The 19401-nt window shown below is 40.7% G+C and overlaps 1 protein-coding gene across 1 annotated transcript; it reads left to right on the top strand.

The window, feature by feature from the left end:
- The first annotated feature begins 934 nt into the window (after window positions 1-934).
- Window positions 935-15427, top strand: TM4SF1 (transmembrane 4 L six family member 1). Its single transcript, XM_043997382.1, has 5 exons — window positions 935-1323; window positions 4268-4357; window positions 4440-4585; window positions 11000-11180; window positions 14449-15427. Exons 1-5 carry the CDS (start codon window positions 1147-1149, stop codon window positions 14461-14463), a joined length of 609 nt encoding a protein of 202 aa, XP_043853317.1. The 5' UTR covers window positions 935-1146; the 3' UTR covers window positions 14464-15427.
- The last annotated feature ends 3974 nt before the right edge of the window (window positions 15428-19401 follow it).

Below are 19401 nucleotides of genomic sequence, written 5' to 3' on the forward strand. Positions count from 1 at the left end.
CTATTGATCCAAAAAAAAAAAAAAAAAGAAAGAAAGAAAAAAATGGGCCTTTGTTTCAGGGAGAAGCTCTGAGTCATTAAAAGAATTTCATTAACTTCCAAGAAGCAGTCAGACTGGATTGCCTTTAAATAACACTTCCTTTAAATAACTTCCATAGTAAACCTATTACAAAAGGAAAGAGAGCTAGCTTGGAAGCCAACAGAGATCGTGGGATCATATCCTCCCTCTGCCCACTTACTACTTGTGTGACCTTGGGTAACTTGCAGCCTCGGCCTCAGTTTTGTCATCTATAAAATGGGAGAGTGGTTTGGACCAGATGTCATGTGAGATCTCTGAGGTACCTTCTGGCCCCGATTCTATGATCCTATGATCTTAAAAAAAACAAACTAAACAACCCTCAAGCGCTCTGGCAAGACTTTCTATAACATAGCCCTATGTTTCTAAAACATGGAGAGATCGCCTTTAAATTTCCCCAGCAGCCTGGTCAGACGTGGCGAGCCTATCAGGAGAGGTGAGGGAATGAGTACAGAGAGCTTAATCAGACCACCTCAGCTCATAAATCAAGTCAGAGACAGAGCCAAACATAGAACCCCAAAGCCCCCTGAATTGGAAAGTTCCCAGAAGGTAAAATGGGATGTGATGCAACCGAGGGCAGCTTTTTAAAAGGCTAATTTGTTTTTCTTTGTAAACCTCTGCCCGTTAGAAGTTGCTAAGGACTCTTAACTCCAATCAGGGCTTTCTTTACAAGGTCCCATGTTTGGACCCATTGTTGAAGATTAATCATATTCCCTTGCAGTTTCCCTTATGACGTCTCGGTCCTGAAGCCTCGCTCCTTCTCACATCCCCGCCCCTGGTTTCATTTGTCCACAACCGTTTCATGGGAAGGGCGGGCCATTGCCATCTCCTCCTCTTTCTGCTGTTTTCCCTCCTCTTCCCCTAGTAGAAGCTGCAATCAGGACCAATGAAAGCATGAAACCCTCACCCACCCAGTGACTAAGAGCTGGGTGTCTATTTAAGAACTTTTGCAGACCTGGGCTGTGGGGTTTTATTTGCCTTGTCCTCAGCCAGTTACTGTCTCCTCTGATTTTGGTGTGTGTGTGGGGGAAGCTCCAGCCTAAGGACAGGTCACCTGGCCCAGCAGGCAACATGTGTTACGGCAAGTGTGCCCGGTGCATTGGGCACTCCCTGGTGGGCCTCGCCGTCCTCTGTATCGTGGCCAACATTCTGCTGTATTTTCCCAATGGGGAGACAAAATATGCCAGTGAAAACCACCTGAGTCGCTTCGTCTGGTTCTTCTCGGGAATTGTAGGCGGGGGGCTGCTGGTAAGTAGAATGGAGGTCGATTTGCTACTTTCAGCTACACCTCACTTTGGGGTGATGTTTCCAGAGCCTCAGTTTTCATTCAAAGTTGTTGTTTTCTAGAGTTCAGCTCAAAAACTCCTTTCAGAGTCTCTAAAAAAAGATGATGCTAAGAAGGCTGCTTTGTGTGGGGTACTGGCCGTGGAATTTCTGGGGTGTCCTTTTACACCATCAGCTAGCTCTCCCCTGGACTGCTCCTGCCTTTTCAAATCTTCAGTGTCACCTCGATACGAAGCAAAGAATTGAAACTGTCTTAGCTTTCAGGGCTAGGAAATAGGAATGTGGCCCGAAAATCAGATTGTCTGCAATCTAGAGTTTCCAGGACAGGATAGCATTTAACTTTTGGCCTGAGGACCTGGGAGGGGGTTGGCCAGTTCTCTCCACTGTTTTGTTTTGTTTTTTTAACTTTTCAGGGTAAGCTGACTGCTGTTTATTCTGTTAAGAATAAGAGACATAATTATGGGCTCTATTGCCTGGAATTGTGGTGTTTCAGGATAACAAGTTAATGAGGACGGATATGAGTGGGGTGTGGTTTATAGGAAGAGCCCCACAGGCTGTGTGGGACCTTAGAGCAGTGTCTGGAGCCAAGATTGGAATGTGCTGTTTTTTCCAAGGCTGGTGTGTGTGTGTGTGTGTGTGTGTGTGTGTGTGTGTGTGTGTGTGTGTGTGTGTGTGTGTAAATTAACTGGAAGGTGTTGGAATGCCAGTTTTGGAAACTTCAATGTTAGCTTAAGCCCTGCCATGGAAAGAATGTGACTCAGCTTGGGTTCACACCTTTACTCACACTGGGAATGGATGTTACAAAATTAATTCCTTACAGAAATGGGGCCTTATAAGCATATGAGCTTACTGATTATTGGTTAGGTGAAGAGTATATGTATATGTATATGTATATGTATATGTATATGTATATGTATATCTATATCTATATGTATATCTATATGTATATCTATATGTATATATATGTATATGTGTGTGTATGTGTATGTGTATGTATGTATATGTGTATGTGTATATGTATATGTGTGTAGAGAAATATGTATATAGAAACACACGTGTATCTAAGTATACACACATGTATATCTATGCAGACACATGTACGTATGGCCGTGTATACACACGTGTATATTGCATGTGTGCGTGTGTGTATATACATACACCAACACCCATATATTTTTTTAATCTTTCATCCTAATAATATATTGTGTCCAGTGGAAAGAACCTTGAATCTGGAGGCAGAAAACTTAGGTTCAAACCCCAGCTGTGTCTCTTATTTTCTGTGTGACTTTAAGCAAGTCATTTTTAACTTCCTCAGACCTTAGTATTCTCATCTACAAAATGGGTGGGCTTTTGAGGCTCCTTCCAATCAGAGATCTGTGATTCTGAGATTTGGCTAAACTAGCTTTGAATTTAAATTGCCTCTTTTACTCCTTGCCTTATATTATAACATCTGTGTACTTGTACTTGTCCTTCTCTCTATGATTGTCTGCCTCCCTGCACATAATCTCCTTAAGGGGCAAACAGTTTTGTTTTGCCTTTCCTGCCCCACCCTACACACACACACACACACACACACACACACACAGAGTTTGAGAATTCCTTCCCTCTACTCAGTATATATCTTGTGTGTTCCTTGTTATTTGCATGCCTCCCACCCCCTCCCCCCCTTATAGAATGTAAGCTCCTTGAAGGCAGGCACTTTTCATCTTTGGATCTTCAGCACTTAGCACAATACAATGCCTTGCATACAGTAAGCACTTGATAAATGCTCTTTGATTGATTGACTGACTGACTGTTTTTATTCTTGCAGTCTGGCTCACAGAAGGCATTTGATAAATGAGAGATATTTTACTGATGACTTATTTCTTTTATGGCAATCATTTCCTCTTATTACTTCACCTCTTCCCGCTTAGAACCCTCCCTTGTAGCAAGGAAAAGCAATTCATCCAGACTAATTGATATAGCAACTGGTTGTGAAAACAGTTTTCCCCACTTTTCCACTATGAGGAAGGCAGGAGATTTCGTCATCTGTTCTCCAGAAGTATGTGCTGAATGCAGAGGAATTAAATTGGTTTCATAAGTTTTTTTAAGGTTCTCCATTGATCTCCTAAATATTTCCTATATCAGGTACATGGTTAGGGCCTGTGCCTATGAATTAGTATGGGGAACATTTAAGTGAGGAAACTCCCTTTACTAGATACTAGCACGTTGACATCTTTGAAATTTTGAGACCTAGAGAAATAAGAGGTTAAGTGACTTGCAAAGGGTCACACAGCCATTTGTGTCAGAAGTAGACCTTGAACTAAGGTCTTCCTGGCTCTGAGGCTGTTTCTCTAGCCCTTGTCTAGAGGGCTGCCATATTGGGAACCTTAAAACCAAAATGATATTTTTCTAAATATTTTTCCAGTACCTAGACATCATAAAAAATTGGTACCAGAACTCTTCACCCAGTCTAGGAGGTTTTAATTATCTAGCAAAAGTGATGTTAGCCATTGTTGCGATTTTTGAAATACTCAACAACTAGAGTCCCATACTTGCCCATGGCTGAGTTTGTGTTTCCCAACTTTGGAGTTTGGCTCCCTTCCCAGCTCCCACCTGCTCTCTTCTCTCTCCCAGAGTAGAGTACTTTGTGGCATTTAACCCTATTTAAATGAATGAAAATTCATCTTCCTTAGAGAGTTTTTTTCCCGTTCAGAATCTCACAATATTGCGTGAGCTCATTCAAGGCCCCCTCCGCCCCCAGCGGGTCCCCAAACCACAGCTGGGCAGCTCCCACTCTCCCTGGCCATTAGCAATTACAGCCTTTAGGAACAAGGAAGAATAAAAGGTCCTTGTATTGCATTTAAATTAACCAACAAGAGGCCTTGTGAGAAGAAACTAATATCTGATTGGCCTGTTTCCTAACTAGATGCTCCTCCCTGCTTTTGTATTTATTGGACTGGAAGAGGAAGACTGCTGTGGATGCTGTGGCCACGAGAACTGTGGGAAAAGCTGTGCGGTAGGTTTTTTCTTCCTGGCCCCCTCACCCTGACCCACTGATGGACCCCACGGTCATTTCTAAGCCGCAATTTCTTCTCCAGATGCTCTCCTCGGTGCTGGCGGCTCTCATCGGACTTGCAGGATCTGGTTACTGCATCATCGTTGCGGCTCTTGGCTTAGCGGAAGGTCCCCAATGTCGTGATCTATATGGCCAGTGGAACTACACCTTTGCCCACACCAATGGAGAGTATGTAGTGTTTTATGCAATTGGCAAAGCCCTTTTATCAGTATGCATGAAAAGAAACTTAATTTTTCTTTTTAGCAACCTGGGATGGATAACTAGAAGGGACTCTAGAGGTCATTTCCTCTAACTCCCTCATTTTGCAGATTGGAAAACTGAAGTACAGCAAGATTAAGTGATTTGCCCAAGGTCAGACAGTTGAAGAACAGGGGTTTGAACTAGGTCCTTGGAATATAAGGCCAGAATGCTTTCTGCTAAATCATTCTGCCTGACTGAGTAGATCAAATACCAAGGATTTTTTTAAAAAAAGAAATATAAGCATATTTCACTATTGTGAAAGACGATGTTATTAAGTGTTAATGGTTATTACACGAATTTAGTTATATCACAGGTCAACATGTAGTAAAGCTAAGATAAATGGGGTCCCTGAAGTCTTAGTGCAGTTTTAAGCTTAAAACTACACTAAGGGGCAGCTAGGTGGCGTAGTGGATAGAATACCGGCCCTGGATTCAGGAGGACCTGCGTTCAAATCTGGCCTCAGACACTTAACACTTACTAGCTGTGTGACTCTGGGCAAGTCACTTAACCCCAATTGCCTCACACACACACACACAAAAATTACACTAAAACTTTTGGGACATCCTGCATGTGTATATATATACATGCATACAGATACATATACACACATGTGTGCATATGCCTATATGTATGCATGTTAGACACATTTGTATGTAATATTACTTATGTATAATCCTCAGCTAGGTGGTACAGTGGATTCAATACTGGCCCTGGAGTCAGGAAGACTCATCTTCCTGAGTTCCAATCTGGTCTCAGACACTTAGTTATGTAACACTGGGCAAGTCACTTAATTCAATTTGCCTCAGTTTCCTCATGTGTAAAATGAACTGGAGAAGGAAATGGGAAACCATTCCAGTATCTCTGCCAAGAAAACCCCAAATGGGGTCACAGAGAGTTGGACACAACTGAACAACAATGTGTATTATATGTATATATATGTATATGTGTGTGTATACACACATACATACAAATATACATAGATACAATGCACATACATATATAGCATTGTGTACGTATTCATAAAGATACATTTACATTTTTAAACATGTGTATGTTATAGTTAAGTTATAATAAACATATATGGTCCCAACAGCAGTGTAATTAAGGGGTTCTTTTTTTTTTAAAGTGAGGCAATTGGGGTTAAGTGACTTTCCCAGGGTCACACAGCTAGTAAGTGTCAAGTGTCTGAGGCCAGATTTGAACTCAGGTACTCCTGAATCCAGAGCCAGTGCTCTATCCACTGCACCACCTAGCTGCCCCTATTAAGGGGTTCTTACCAATATATTTTAGCACCTACATCTTGTCAGGGTCACACCATAGTACAGTGGAAAGAGCAGTGGACTTTCAGTCAAGAGATTTGGGTTCGAATTCTAGATGTAATACTTAATTGCTATATGTCTCTGAACCAGTAACTTAACCTCTCATTCTCATTTTCTTCATGTGCAAAATGAGGGGGTAATAATCTTGCTAAGTATATGCCTAACAAGACTTTTATGAGGAAAGTGATTTGTAAAACCTTTAATCAATATATACATATGAGTTATTATCGAGAGAAGTCAGGACACTAGGGAATAGTGTAGATGTTGAGACACAGGTGATAGCTAGAGAACATTTTCCCTTTGGCATGGAGTCATTCAAGGCTTGCCCTTGGTCCAGTATCCTTTAATCCCTTCTGAATTCATTTTAGAAATTTCAACCTTCTATTTTGGAGGGCCAGGGGGAGATGTCTATGAACTCAGGAAGGTATAATTGTACTAGATTTGACTCCTTCCTACCATTGCCAACTGGATATTTGGCAGGTCTCATACATGCATAACAAGTTATTCCCACTGTTAGCTTATAGCCAATACAGCCTCGTTGTGCACCCAAAACTAGTAGTTAGCATTTAAAGAGCTGGATCATATGACATTCAATTAGTCCCTGAAGATTAATATTAATTTATATTGCACCATAAAGTTTGCCAAGTGTTTTACATACATTACCCCAATTGAGCCTCATAACTGCTTGATGGATGAAGGGTCCCTCCAGGTATTATTGCCCTCGCTTTATAGGAACTGAGCTTCAAAGGAGTTAAGTGATTTACACAATGGTCACACAGCCGGGAAATGTCAAAGGCAGCTTATGAACTTTCCGGATGCCAATTCCAGCATTCCATCACCACCTTCATTTTGTCTTTTTGAAATAATCCATACAGTGGCTCCTGTTAATTTCTCATTCAGAACATCTGACTGTCCAAGCAAGAGACCTGTTATATGCATGCATAAGAATAAAGAACTATACCTATCACTAAGAAATGAAGTTATTGCAATAGGAGTGTAGGGATGAATGGTCTCCTTTTGACCCCACTTAGCCAAGTCAAACAATGCTTTGATAGATTTCCTTGAGCATTCTACAGATTAAAAAACTGTTCAGAGGGGGCAGCTAGGTGGCGCAGTGGATAGAGCACTGGCCCTGGATTCAGAAGGTCCTGAATTCAAATCCGACCTAAGACACTTGACACTTACTAGCTATGTGGCCCTGGGCAAGTCTCTTAACCCTCATTGCCCCACAAAACAAACAAACAAACAAACAAACAAACAAAAGAGCAAAAAAGGGGCAGCTAGGTGGCACAGTGGATGGAGCACCAGCCCTGGAGTCAGGAGTACCTGAGTTCAAGTCCAGCCTCAGACACTTAACACTTATTAGCTGTGTGACCCTGGGCAAGTCACTTAGCCCCAACTGCCTCCCTAAAAAAAAAAAAAAAAAGCAAAACAAACAAACAAACAAAACTGTTAAGAGACTAGCCAAATTTCAAACAGGGAGTAAATAGCAATGCTGAAATTTGGATTCAGGCTCCAAATGCTGCCCTTTTCCCCACTGTAGCAGCATTTCTCAAAATGTGATCTGGGGACCCATAGAAAGTTCCCTGAGAATCATGTCTGACTCTTTGTGATCCCATTTGGGGCTTTCTTGACAAAGATACTAGAGTGGTTTGCCATTTCCTTCTCCAGCTCATCTGACAGATGAGGAAACTGAGGCAAACAGAGTTAAGTGACTTGTCCAGTGTTATACAGCTGGTAAGTGTCTGAGACTGAATTTGAACTCACTTCCTGACCCTTGCTCAGTTCTCTTTCTACTCTACCACCTAGCTGCCCTAATAATACTAAGGCATTTAAATTCCTAATAAAGCAAATAGTTATATAATTATATAATAGATATATATTCAAATATAACAAATAATTGTGGCTCATGTAAATAAAAGCTTTTGGTGGGGGCACTTAATAATTTTTAAGAATGAAAAGTTGTCCTAAGGCCAAAAAGTTTGAGAACCACCACATTATTCCATGTAATCTCCTAAGTAGAAATCTATGAGAATTGGTGACTCTTAACTAACTGGCCCTTCATAAAACAGATCACATGTGACCCAAGTCTAAACTTAGCTGAATTGTTGGGCCAAAAGTTGAGTGGTTCTGAAACTTATTTGCCAACATGCACAGAGATGCATTCATAAGACATGCCAGTGTTTAATAGAGGGAAATCTGAGCTTATAACATTGATATGGACACTAAACAACTTTCTGATTTTATATATGGGCATGTGCACATATGTATAGTCATGTATCTGCATATTTGTGTGTATATGTGGAGATGGAGGTAGGAAGAAAGAAGGAAGAAGAGAGGGAAATCGTGACAGAGATAGAGAGGGAGAGAGAAATAGAGATCAGAGAGACAGAGAGACAGAGATAGAGACAGAGAGACAGAGAGAAAGAGAGACAGAGAGACAGAGACAGAGAGAGACAGAGATAGAGACAGAGACAGAGACACAGAGAGAGACAGAGACAGACAGAAACAGACAGAGAGACAGAGACAGAGACACAGAGAGAGACAGAGACAGAGACAGAGAGATAGAGACAGAGACAGAGACACAGAGAGAGAGACAGAGACACAGAGAGAGAATTAATATCTAGCATTTTAAGGTTTGCAAAGCTCTTTACCTGTGAACTCAAATGATCCTTACAGTAATCTTGAGAGGCAGGTGCTATTATTATCCCCATTTTGCAGATGAGAAAACTGAGGCAGAATTTGAACTTAATTCTTCCTGGTCCTAAACTTCCATTCTACCCACAAAGCCACCTAACTGCCTCTTTTGGATGTTAGAACAAGCATTGTTTTTTATTTGTACCAAACTCACCACCTGAACCATATCCACATCAAAATTTAAATCATAACCCACTTACCCCAAGATCTTGGTCTTCTCCTAGTCTGCTTCTTTCACTAATATCCACTAGTGTGTATTTGGGAAATATGAACTGATTTTAATATAACCCTAAGAAAAACATTATTTTTTTTTCAGCACAAGCCCCCATATTGCTAATTGGTCTCTGTATTGACCACAGGACCAGAGATCTAAGGCCAGACAGGATCTCAAAGGTCACCTAGTTCTAACTCTGCATTATACATAAAAGGAAAGGGAAGCCTAGAAAGGTTGAGTGACTTGTGTAAATTCATATGTGTAGCCAGTTTTAGAGGAGAGAACTCAAACCCAGATCTTCTGACTCCCTTGCCCACATACTTTCTTTTTTTTTTTTGAAAAAAATAATTTCCTTATCTATCTATTTATTTATTTAGAATTTTTCCAAGTTATATGTAAAAACAAATTTTAACATCAATTTTGAAAACTTTGTGTTCCAAATTCTCTTCTTCTCTCCCTCCCCATCCCCCTTAAGAACTCAAGCAATTCAATATAAGTTATACATGTGCAGTCATGCAAAACATTTCCACATTAGTCAGGTCTACATACTTTCTCATTTGTCAGAGTTGGAAGGGACCACTGGTTCAATCTACACCTGACTGAGAATCTGGTGTATGAAAAACTCATCTGATGATTAATCTAGCCTTTGTTCAAAAAACTCCAGAAAGGAAAAACTCAAGTCAATCTAAAGCCAGCCTCTAGTCCTGCCTTCTGAGGCCAAGCAAAACAAAGCTGATACCTCTTTCCCATAACAGGCTTTTAGATACTTGAAGATAATCATCCGACGTCTCCCCCTTCTCTTCTGGCTAACTATCCCCACTTCCTCCCATTGATCCTCATAGAGTGAGAGCTCAGGTGGCAGAAATATAACTACAGGAGAGAAACGCTCTTCAGACATGCCAAGCCCCCTTTCAAGTAGCACTACTGTGAATACGAGTGTCACTTCAGGTGGCGTCCTCACAGCTTAGGTGCTCTTTGCAGTTGTCTGGTGACATTTTTGTGGTGATTAGCCTTAGGGAGCCTTCCAGTGAGATCACTTTTTGACCTTCCCCAAGTGTTCTCCTATAGATCCTGATGATCTCCTGCAAGATGGCAGATCCACTGTGGGAGCCAAACCGTAGCTGCTTACTCTTGGTGTTGCACTGAATAGGCAGGAACAGCTTTTGGTTTTAATATTTTAATTTCATCCCAAAATGATATTTAAGAAAAAAGAAAATGAAAATAATCATGATCATCATGAATATGATAAATAGCTGTAGGGCTTGGTTGTAGGTTAAATTTGGATCTTACATATTATGCATATAGTAATTATTATATGTTAATATAATGGTGTGTATTTAATATAAGTAATAATAGTGCCTATTATAATATATAATATTATATATTCTATTAATTTATATTAATATTCACATTATTTAAAATAAAATGGTATCAATCTTCTATTTTTAGATCACCTTCATTTCTTCTTTTTTTTTTTTTTGGTGAGACAATTGGGGTTAAAGTGACTTGCCCAGGGTCACACAGCTAGTAAATGTCAAGTGTCTGAGGCAGGATTTGAACTCAGGTCCTCCTGACTCCCGGGCTGGTGCTCTATCTACTGCGCCACCTAGCTGCCCCTGATCACCTTCATTTCTGAATATATTCCTTCCCCCATAACAATTATAAAAGAAACAAGAAATTAATTCAGCACAACTAACCAATCTATCAACCTTGTTTCACAGGGTTTGTAGTGTTTCCAACCCATAATATCTAACCTCTGTAAGGAAAGAGGTACTTTTTTTTTCATTTCTTCTTTGGAATCAAGTTGTTTGTTATTATCTCACATGTGTTTGTCATTTTAGAGAGAACATTCCTTGTCCTTCTAAAGAAATAAGAACTTGGAATCATAGGTTTAGATCTGAAAGGAATCGTGGCACTCTTAGAATGCTGGACTTTAGAGGGTTATAGATTCAGCTTTTTAAGTCCAACACAGGTGGTGTTAATATCATTACTTTATGGAAACAATAAGATTGACCAATGGCCTGCATCAGAGGCTTTGATATTTCTAGTTGAAAAGGAAAGAAGTCTTTCTGCATAACAACACTAATACATTTCCATTCTTGCCAACAACAGTTATCTTCTTGACCCCTCCCAATGGTCTGACTGCATTGAACCCAAGAATGTCGTGCAGTGGAACGTGACCCTGTTTTCCATCCTCTTAGCACTTGGAGGAATCGAATTCATCTTGTGTCTCATTCAAGTAATAAATGGTGTAGTTGGAGGCATATGTGGCTTTTGCTGTTCCCGCCAACAGGTAAGAGGCTGCTAATGAATGACCCCTCATTGGGCCAGAGCTCTGTCCACTTATTGCAATGCAATACTGTTTTTGTTATTGGAGAAACAGAAGCAAACAAGCATTATCAGCTGGGGGGGGTGGGGGCTCCTGTATAATAAAAACTCATTACAACAACAAAAATAAATAATAAAAATATGTAAATAGCATTTCCATGCACTGCCAAATCAGAGAATCTGTGCGAAAGCACTTTGCAAATTTTAAAGTCCATATGAGTATGAGCTGTTATTAATATTATCTTATTTGTTCTCAAGTGAATTTGTCTTAAAAAGCTGATTTGAGGAAAGCATTCCTGGTTTAGAGTGCTTTCTCTGGTGCTAGGATGACTAGTTATAACACCGCCCCTAACAGTCTCTTTTCCTCAGGGAGCTTTAGGCTATAAATTAGTCTTACAGGTGGCAAAATGTTCATTAGAACACAGCACCTGTAAGGTCAAGCCTTCCCCCACCAACCTTAGTCTACCAGCACTTTGAATTTACCTGGTAGGGCTGAAGAGACACAAATAAGGAAATGGGCTCTTGCCAGTCTCCTTTTGAGACTAGCTATGGGGCATTCCAGGTATCCTTCATTATGGAACAGGGAAAAGATAATGCAGAGAATACAAGGAACACCTGGGCCACTAGAGAGCCACTGTACGTGAGGGGCATGCTCAACCTTGTGCATCTAGCTCTGTTAGACTCATAACAAACCTCCATGAAAACCAGGAAGCACTTGTTTCCTGAGGGTACGGTTTAGGGGACAAATATTCAACCATTCAGCTCAGAAAAAAATATCTGCAATCTCCCCACCCTCTTGCATAATGTTGTTCTATTGTTCTGGGTCTGGTATCCAAATTCAACCCAGCAAACACGGGTTAATGTTCAGTCTGGAGATTTGTTTTCTTTCTGTTGACTTTGCTATCTGGGTAACAAGATCAGGTAAACAGCACATCTCTCCTCTGGAAAAGCATAAATTCTTCTAAAGCCAGGTGAACATCCAGCCCTAAGACAAAGATATTTCCCCTCTATGAAATTCCTTCTTTCTTTAAAAGGAAGATCAACCCCCCCCCAGACCTAAAAGCCCACCCTTGCCATAAAATTCAACCCTTGCTAGGAAGAAGAGAAAAGCATCCTCGCAAATCACTGGGGACAACATGAGAACAAAATTTGGTTGAAGAGGTGGGGTGAGAGTCTGATTTCCTAGAGGGTTTTCTATGAAAATTTTCCAGGAGTATAAGTTGAGAAAGGATGCTTGAATCTTTGGTACTGGCTAAATTTGGAGAAGTTCATTACCAGGTCTAGCCACCAAGTGATGATTTGTTTTGGTTAGAGCCTTTTAAGAAGACTATCTACTCAAAGGTCTCCAGGAGGGATGACCCATATCTATGAAATCATGGATCTTTTCAAGCTTTGAAATAATTAATCAATCAACAGTATTTATTAAATATCTAACATGTGCCAGGCACTATGCTGAGTTCTGGAGATGCAAAAACAAAGCTAAAATAGTCTCTCCTCTCAAGATGCTTCCAAGGGGATGAGTGCAAAGGTGGGATAATGTGTGAATATATAGAGATATAAAATCTCACCACATAATATATATTATATGATAATATATAATAAAGTTATGGATATATGAAAAAGAGACACAAGCGAGTTTTTTTGTTCTGTTTTGTTTTGTTTTTGTGGGGCAATGAGGGTTAAGTGACTTGCCCAGGGTCACAGAGCTAGTGTCGTGTCTGAGGTCAGATTTGAACTCAGGTCCTCTTGAATCCAGGGCTGGTACTTTATCCCCTGCACCACTTAACTGCCCCCACAATTGAGGTTGTTGATGAAGAGCAGGGAGGAAGGCCCTGGGAGCTTGGGGTATTGGGAAAAGTTAAATGTACAAAGTGATGTGAACAATTATAATTAATTCAATGAACTTGAGTTTAAGAAGACTCGAGTTCAGGCTCTAGCTCCGCAACTGATTTGTGACCTTGGGCAAATCACAAGCTCTTTGAGCTTCAGTTTCCTTATCTGTAAGATGCTAGAGTTGGACTGGGTGAGTTCTGGGATCCATTCCAGTGCTAAATCAATGCTATAAAGGAAGGGATTCTAGCACGGGTGAGAGAATACCTATTGGCCAAGAGGTTTACATTCAAGGTCTCCTGTCCTGTGGCTAACTCACTGAACAGATCTATGATTTTATAAATGTTCTCTTTTTTCTTATGAAATCCTTTGATTATAAATTCATCATACATTTCAAAGAGAACTTTTGCTCACGCAGATGCACATCAGTAACTTTCCATTCCTGTGAGCCTTATTTTTTTTTTTTTTTGTCATTTTCCCTCAGGACCTCTGCTGGATGGTTTTATTATGAAACATTTAATAAATATTTTTTTAAGCCTTGGGCATTGTTTACAAGGAATCTTTCTTTAAACTTGGTGACTAGTTATTTCCTTTTTGCAAATGTCCTGCAGTGTGAGAAGACTTTTTATATATAGGTCTGCTTTGGGTAGTAACTCTAGGCATCTGTGATTTCATTGGTGTGGATACTTTCTCCGCTTAGCTGTTGGTCTTTGAGAGTATCTTTGGCCAAGAACTCATTACTCCCATGGTGGATGGGCTTCTTTGAACTCAGCTAGGCTGATCCTTGGACCATAGAAATAGAGCCCATCACTGACACCATACTTGACATTTATAAAGCAGAGATCATGCTCTTCCAGCTGGGGCACCTCCATGCCATGGTGATACCTCAGAGTAGGGAGGCCTCATTGAGATAATGGGAAGACCTGAGATTTCATAAATGGAGGGCACTAGGGGCAGCTAGGTGGCGCAGTGGATAAAGCACTGGCCCTGGATTCAGGAAGACCTGAGTTCAACTCTGGCCTCAGACACTTGACACTTACTAGCTGTGTGACCCTGGGCAAGTCATTTAACCCTCATTGCCCCACCAAAAAAAAAAAAAAATGGAGGGCACTCCAGAATAAGACAATTTCCTCTCCCAAAGAAGATCAGTACCTTCTCTACAGAGAAGTCCTAGAGGGTGCCCCAGAGCAATTAGAGGGGGAGTGATTTGCCCAGGGTTACAGAGCCAATGTGAGTGAGGGGCAAGACTTGGACTAAAGAATTCCTGGCTTCCACTTCAGCTCTCTACCTGCTATGCCACGTTGTTCCTCTAATGGAGAGGACACAGTAATTTAAAATGTTCAAAATGTTCAGGCCTGCCTCTGTTGGTAATTTTGTCTATTCTTTTTCTCTTTCCTTTATAGCAATATGACTGCTAGAAGAAGCATTCCAGATGAAAGGCCAAAAAGCTTCCTGAATTTCACTGTAATTTATGTTCCATTTTTATTAATTTGTAAAACTTTGTATTAGTGTTTGTATCATATTGCGTATACTTTACTTTTATAAATTTGTATAGAGACTGGTATGTCTGCGCTGTGGCAAGGCCTGAACTTGGTGATGTCAGGACTCATCCAACACAAGAGAAACTTAAGCCTGCGTTCTAGGGGATTTTCACTGGAATAAGTGGAGACGGCTCCTTAGCCTACCAGGGCGCAAAACTGAGTGATACCTTTAACAAACATCCCTTGGATAGAAATGACATTCTGATACTTACTGCACACATTTGCATGTACTTTTGTTTTAATGAGAAAGCATCCTGCAATGTTTTTGTTTTTGTTTTTAAAAAGGAAAGCAAATGTAGAAAAGAAACCTTCTTTCACTGTTTATATGGTGTTTCCCATTTGTATAGTATTTCCAAGCTTCCTCAGAAACTCCTTTAGCTCAGAGGACAGTGTTAACTGTGATGGGGAACCTGCATGTCCGCAGCCTGAGTGAGAGTTGCCTTAATGGAGTTATCCTGGGACCAATGAAAGAGGCACCGAATGCGACTGTCCCTCTATATCCTCCTAGCTGTGTCTTAGCATCGAGAAAGGAGCTTTCGCAAAGTTAAGAGAAGACTGTAGAGAAGCCACCAAGGAAGAAAAACAAAGAGGGAGACGGATCGAAGCAGTAAATCCAAAACAAAACAGTATTATTGGAGGAAGAAGGGGTCCAACACCCCCCACCCATGATGAACTTATGGGAAGATATTGACCAGAGTCATGCAGAATGGCTCAGCATAGATGGGTTTAGAGTTGGGTGTTTAAGTATTTAGGGAAAAGAAGGACCAAGAGTAGGTACTGTGGCAAACACCCCAAGTCTTTGTATAAAAAAAAATAAAAGAGTGTATTCATCACATTTTAACCTTTCCCCTCCTCCACTCATTTTAAAGCTCCCTTTTTTCCTAATCGTTCTTCCTTTTCTAGGCTAAGATTCCCACGCTCCCACCCCCCCCCTTGTCAGAAAAGAGTTTGCATCCCCGCCCCCTCCCGCCTCAGTTTCTTTTACTTTGTTCCCCTCCCCATTTCTCCAGTAGTTCTCATTGCCCCACAGTCCCTCAGGGCTCTTATTTCTTCAGATTTCCTTCATTCTTCTCCTGTCCAGTGTGGGAACTTTTATTTGCTGCCCAGCTGCCCTCTAAATCAAGCTCCCAGGGGGAATATGCCAAAAGTTTTCTATTGGAATATTTTCTGTGTTCTGGGAGACAACCAGCCCCTGGCTAAAGTTTGCTGCTTTTTCAGAAGTTATTTAAAATGCTGTCATCTCTTCTCCTGGCGTGGTCAGGTGACCAAGATGATTCGAGATGCAAGATGAGAAAGAAATGGTGCTTACTATGTGCCAGCCACTAGGTCAAACACTTTACAGATATCTCATTTGAAAGAAATATTAAGGGGGCAGCTAGGTGGCACAGTGGATAAAGCACTGGCCCTGGATTCAGGAGGACCTGAGTTCAAATCTGGCCTTAGACACTTGACACTTACTAGGTGTATGACCCTGGGCAAGTCACTTAACCCTCATTGCCCTGCCCAAAAAATAAGAAGAAGAAAGAAGAAAGACATATTAATTAGTCACAAGGCAACTAGATAGATACTTTCTGTTGTCTTTTTCAGTCATGTCTGATTCTTCATGACCTCATTTGGGCTTTTCTTAGTAAAGATACTGGAGTAGTTTGTCATTTCCTTCTCCAGGTCATTTTACAGATGAGGAAACTGAGGCAAATAAATGACTTACCCAGGGTCACACAGCTAGTAAGTGTCTGAGGCTGGATTTGAACTCAGGAAGATGAGTCTTCTGACTCCAGGATCAGCTATCTATCCACTGCACCATACATACACACATACACACACACATATACACATCTATATCTACATGATACATATGTACACATATGCACACATTTATATATACACATATATGATATGAAATAGTATTTGTATACACATACCCATATGTATATGGGCATATTATATGTGTATATATGTACATATACATATACATATGCATGTTAGCCAACCATGTTATAACCTTAAAAAAATAGCCAGTGCTCATGATAGCAGGGGTCATCTCTAAAATCATAGCTTCAGAGCCAGAAGTGACCTGAGCTGTCATCTCAAACAATCCCCTTACTTTCCAGGGGTGCATAGAGAGGCCCAGATATGGGAGCTGATCTGCTCAAGGTCGCCCAGGTAGTAAGGGGCAAAGTGGGGAAATCCATTCTTCTGCCTTCAGGGGCATCCCACTTTTAACTGGACCCTACTGCCTTCAAAGTCCTGGCATCTCATATTTGCCCAAGCCGGGAAATTGCCTATTCACAGCTCACCTCTGTTTTAAATTCCTTGGCAGGCTCTTTCTGTCCCAAACCACTTCCCATCCCTAAACCTAAATTCTAGTGACTCAAAGTTTCCACCAGTGTGCAAATTAATTCATGATAAACAGATGCTTTCTTAGTCACACAGATTAAAGAACTCACATGAGGATTCTAAGGTTAAATAGCTTCCAGCTTCAGCCATTTATAACATATATCCTGGGTTTACTTTGCATCCCTAAACTTGGCTGGAGAAAAAAATCCCAGTTATTACAGATAAAATGGGTTATCACTTATGGGTACCTTTAGAAAAATATAAATATTAATGTAGAAAAGGAGCAAAGCACATGTTCCCAAAGGTCTTGAATTAACTTGCAGTAGTTACCAACTCCATGGGGCCATGGGATCATGGGGTCAGTGTCCAAAGAGACCTCAGGGGCCGTTTAATTTAACTTCTTCCTTTTTTTTTTTAAATTTTGTAAAAAATATATATTTATTTATTCTGCTTTTTTTTTCTTCTTCTTCTTTTTAATTTAATTTTTTTCCCTTCCTTTTGTAGTTGAGGAAACTGACCTGGATAGTTAGAGTGACTCAGACAAACTCATATAGGGAATAAATAGCAGAGGGTTGAGTTTGGGGGAAGTTCTTCTGCTCCCCAATTCCAGCACATCTTCCCCCATACCATTCAGTAGTCTCTTTGAGGGAGTTTCCTTGAATGAAAATTAATGAGTTTCTAGAGAGGAAAAGTCTGATGGTGGTTTTCCTCGCCAATCTCCCACTGAGAAGAACTAGCTGTTTGGGGGGTTTTGTCATCATTTTTGTATTTTGTTGTTCTTTTTACAGGCAGCCTGAAGGACAGAAATCTGTTCCAGTTCAAGATCTGTCTCTGCTAACATCACTTCCAAAGACCATTCAGGTCCCTGATGACTCTAGAACAAAAATTATTTCTGGTTTGCAGGGAGCCTCATGAAATGAATGGCACCCCCGCGCATGAAGAAGCCATTGTGTTCTTGTCTTGTGACCTCTTCAATAACATCGTCAGTGAAGGAAGAGGAACAATGCTGATGAGAGAGTCTGGCCTCTCTCACAGTGAAACTCCCAGTCCAAAAAAACAAAACAAAACAAAAACCATCTCTTCAGAGTGAGAGGGCAGGGCGTGCCACTGGGTTCCACTCTGTCTAGGGAATACATGGATTCTTAAGTCAATGAAAACAAATGTGAGACACATGCCACAGAGGAGGGAATGCAGATAGTAAATTCTAGTCAAGTCAACAAGCATTTATTAAGTGCTTACTATATACCAGGCTATGTGTTAAGCTCTTAGGGTACAAAGAAAGACAGAAAACAATAATCCTTATCTTCAAGGAGGAGGCAACAAGGAAACTACTAGGTGTAAACAGGGCAAATCTCAGAGAGAAGACACTCTCATGGGGAAAGGAGGGAGAGGCAGGAAAGGCATCTAGCAGAAGGTTGGATTTGAGGCCAGGAAACAGAAGTGAAGAAGAAGAACCTGCCAGGGATGGGGCCAGCCGGTGAACAAGGCGGGAGTGTGAGATAGAGTGACTTGTGTAAGAAACAGCAGAAAAGGCCAATGTCACTGTCTTGTAGAATATAAGGAAGATCTGCTCTTTGGAAAGATCTACTTGACAGATGAGTCGGGGTTACACTAGAGAGGAGAGAGACTTGAAACATGGACACCAAGCTGAAGAATACTGAAATGCTCCGTCCCTGAGATGAAAGCCTAAACTAGGATGGCAGGTATTTCAAAAGAGAAAAGGGGACATATAAGAGAGATATTGCCAAGATAGAAACAACTGAACTTGGCAACAGATTGGACAAGTAGAGTGAGGAAGAGTAAGGATTCAAGGATGACGCCCAGGTTTCAAGTCACCATTGGGAAGATGGTGACAATAACAAGGCAGTTCAGAAGAGAGGTGGCATTGAAAGGAAAGATACTAAGTTCAATTATGACTATATTGAGTTTCAGATGTCTGTGGGATATCTAGTTTGAGACATCCAACAAGCAGGTGGAGACATGAGACAAGAGGTCAAGAGATAGGTTAGGGCTAAATAAATAGATCTGAAAATTATCTGCATCAAGATTAATGGGAGCTGATGAGATAACTAAGGGAAATAGTATAGAAGGAGACGATATGGCCCATGGTGGACATTCACTATTAGTAGGCAGGATCTGAATCAATATTCATCAAAGGAGTAGTCAGACATGAGAAAGGAGAGAAAATGCATGAGAAGAGAGTGATGGGCAATATCAAAGCTACAGAGAAGTCAAGAAAGATGAGGATTGAAAAAAATTAATTAAGAGATCACTGGTAACTTTGGAGAAAGCAATTTTAGTTGAATGATAAAGAAGGAAACCAGAACAGATAGTTTAAAGTTAACAGGACCATCTACCAAATGCCCAGTTGCCATCTGGGGTTCTGCCATTCTAGAAATAAGAATATATTCCTCACTCCATTTTAGAAGATGAAAAAGGGAATTCACAGTTAATAGAGGTTAATCACCTAGCATCTAT

Source organism: Dromiciops gliroides, chromosome 3 (assembly GCF_019393635.1).
Source record: "Dromiciops gliroides isolate mDroGli1 chromosome 3, mDroGli1.pri, whole genome shotgun sequence".
NCBI classification, from domain to species: domain Eukaryota; kingdom Metazoa; phylum Chordata; class Mammalia; order Microbiotheria; family Microbiotheriidae; genus Dromiciops; species Dromiciops gliroides.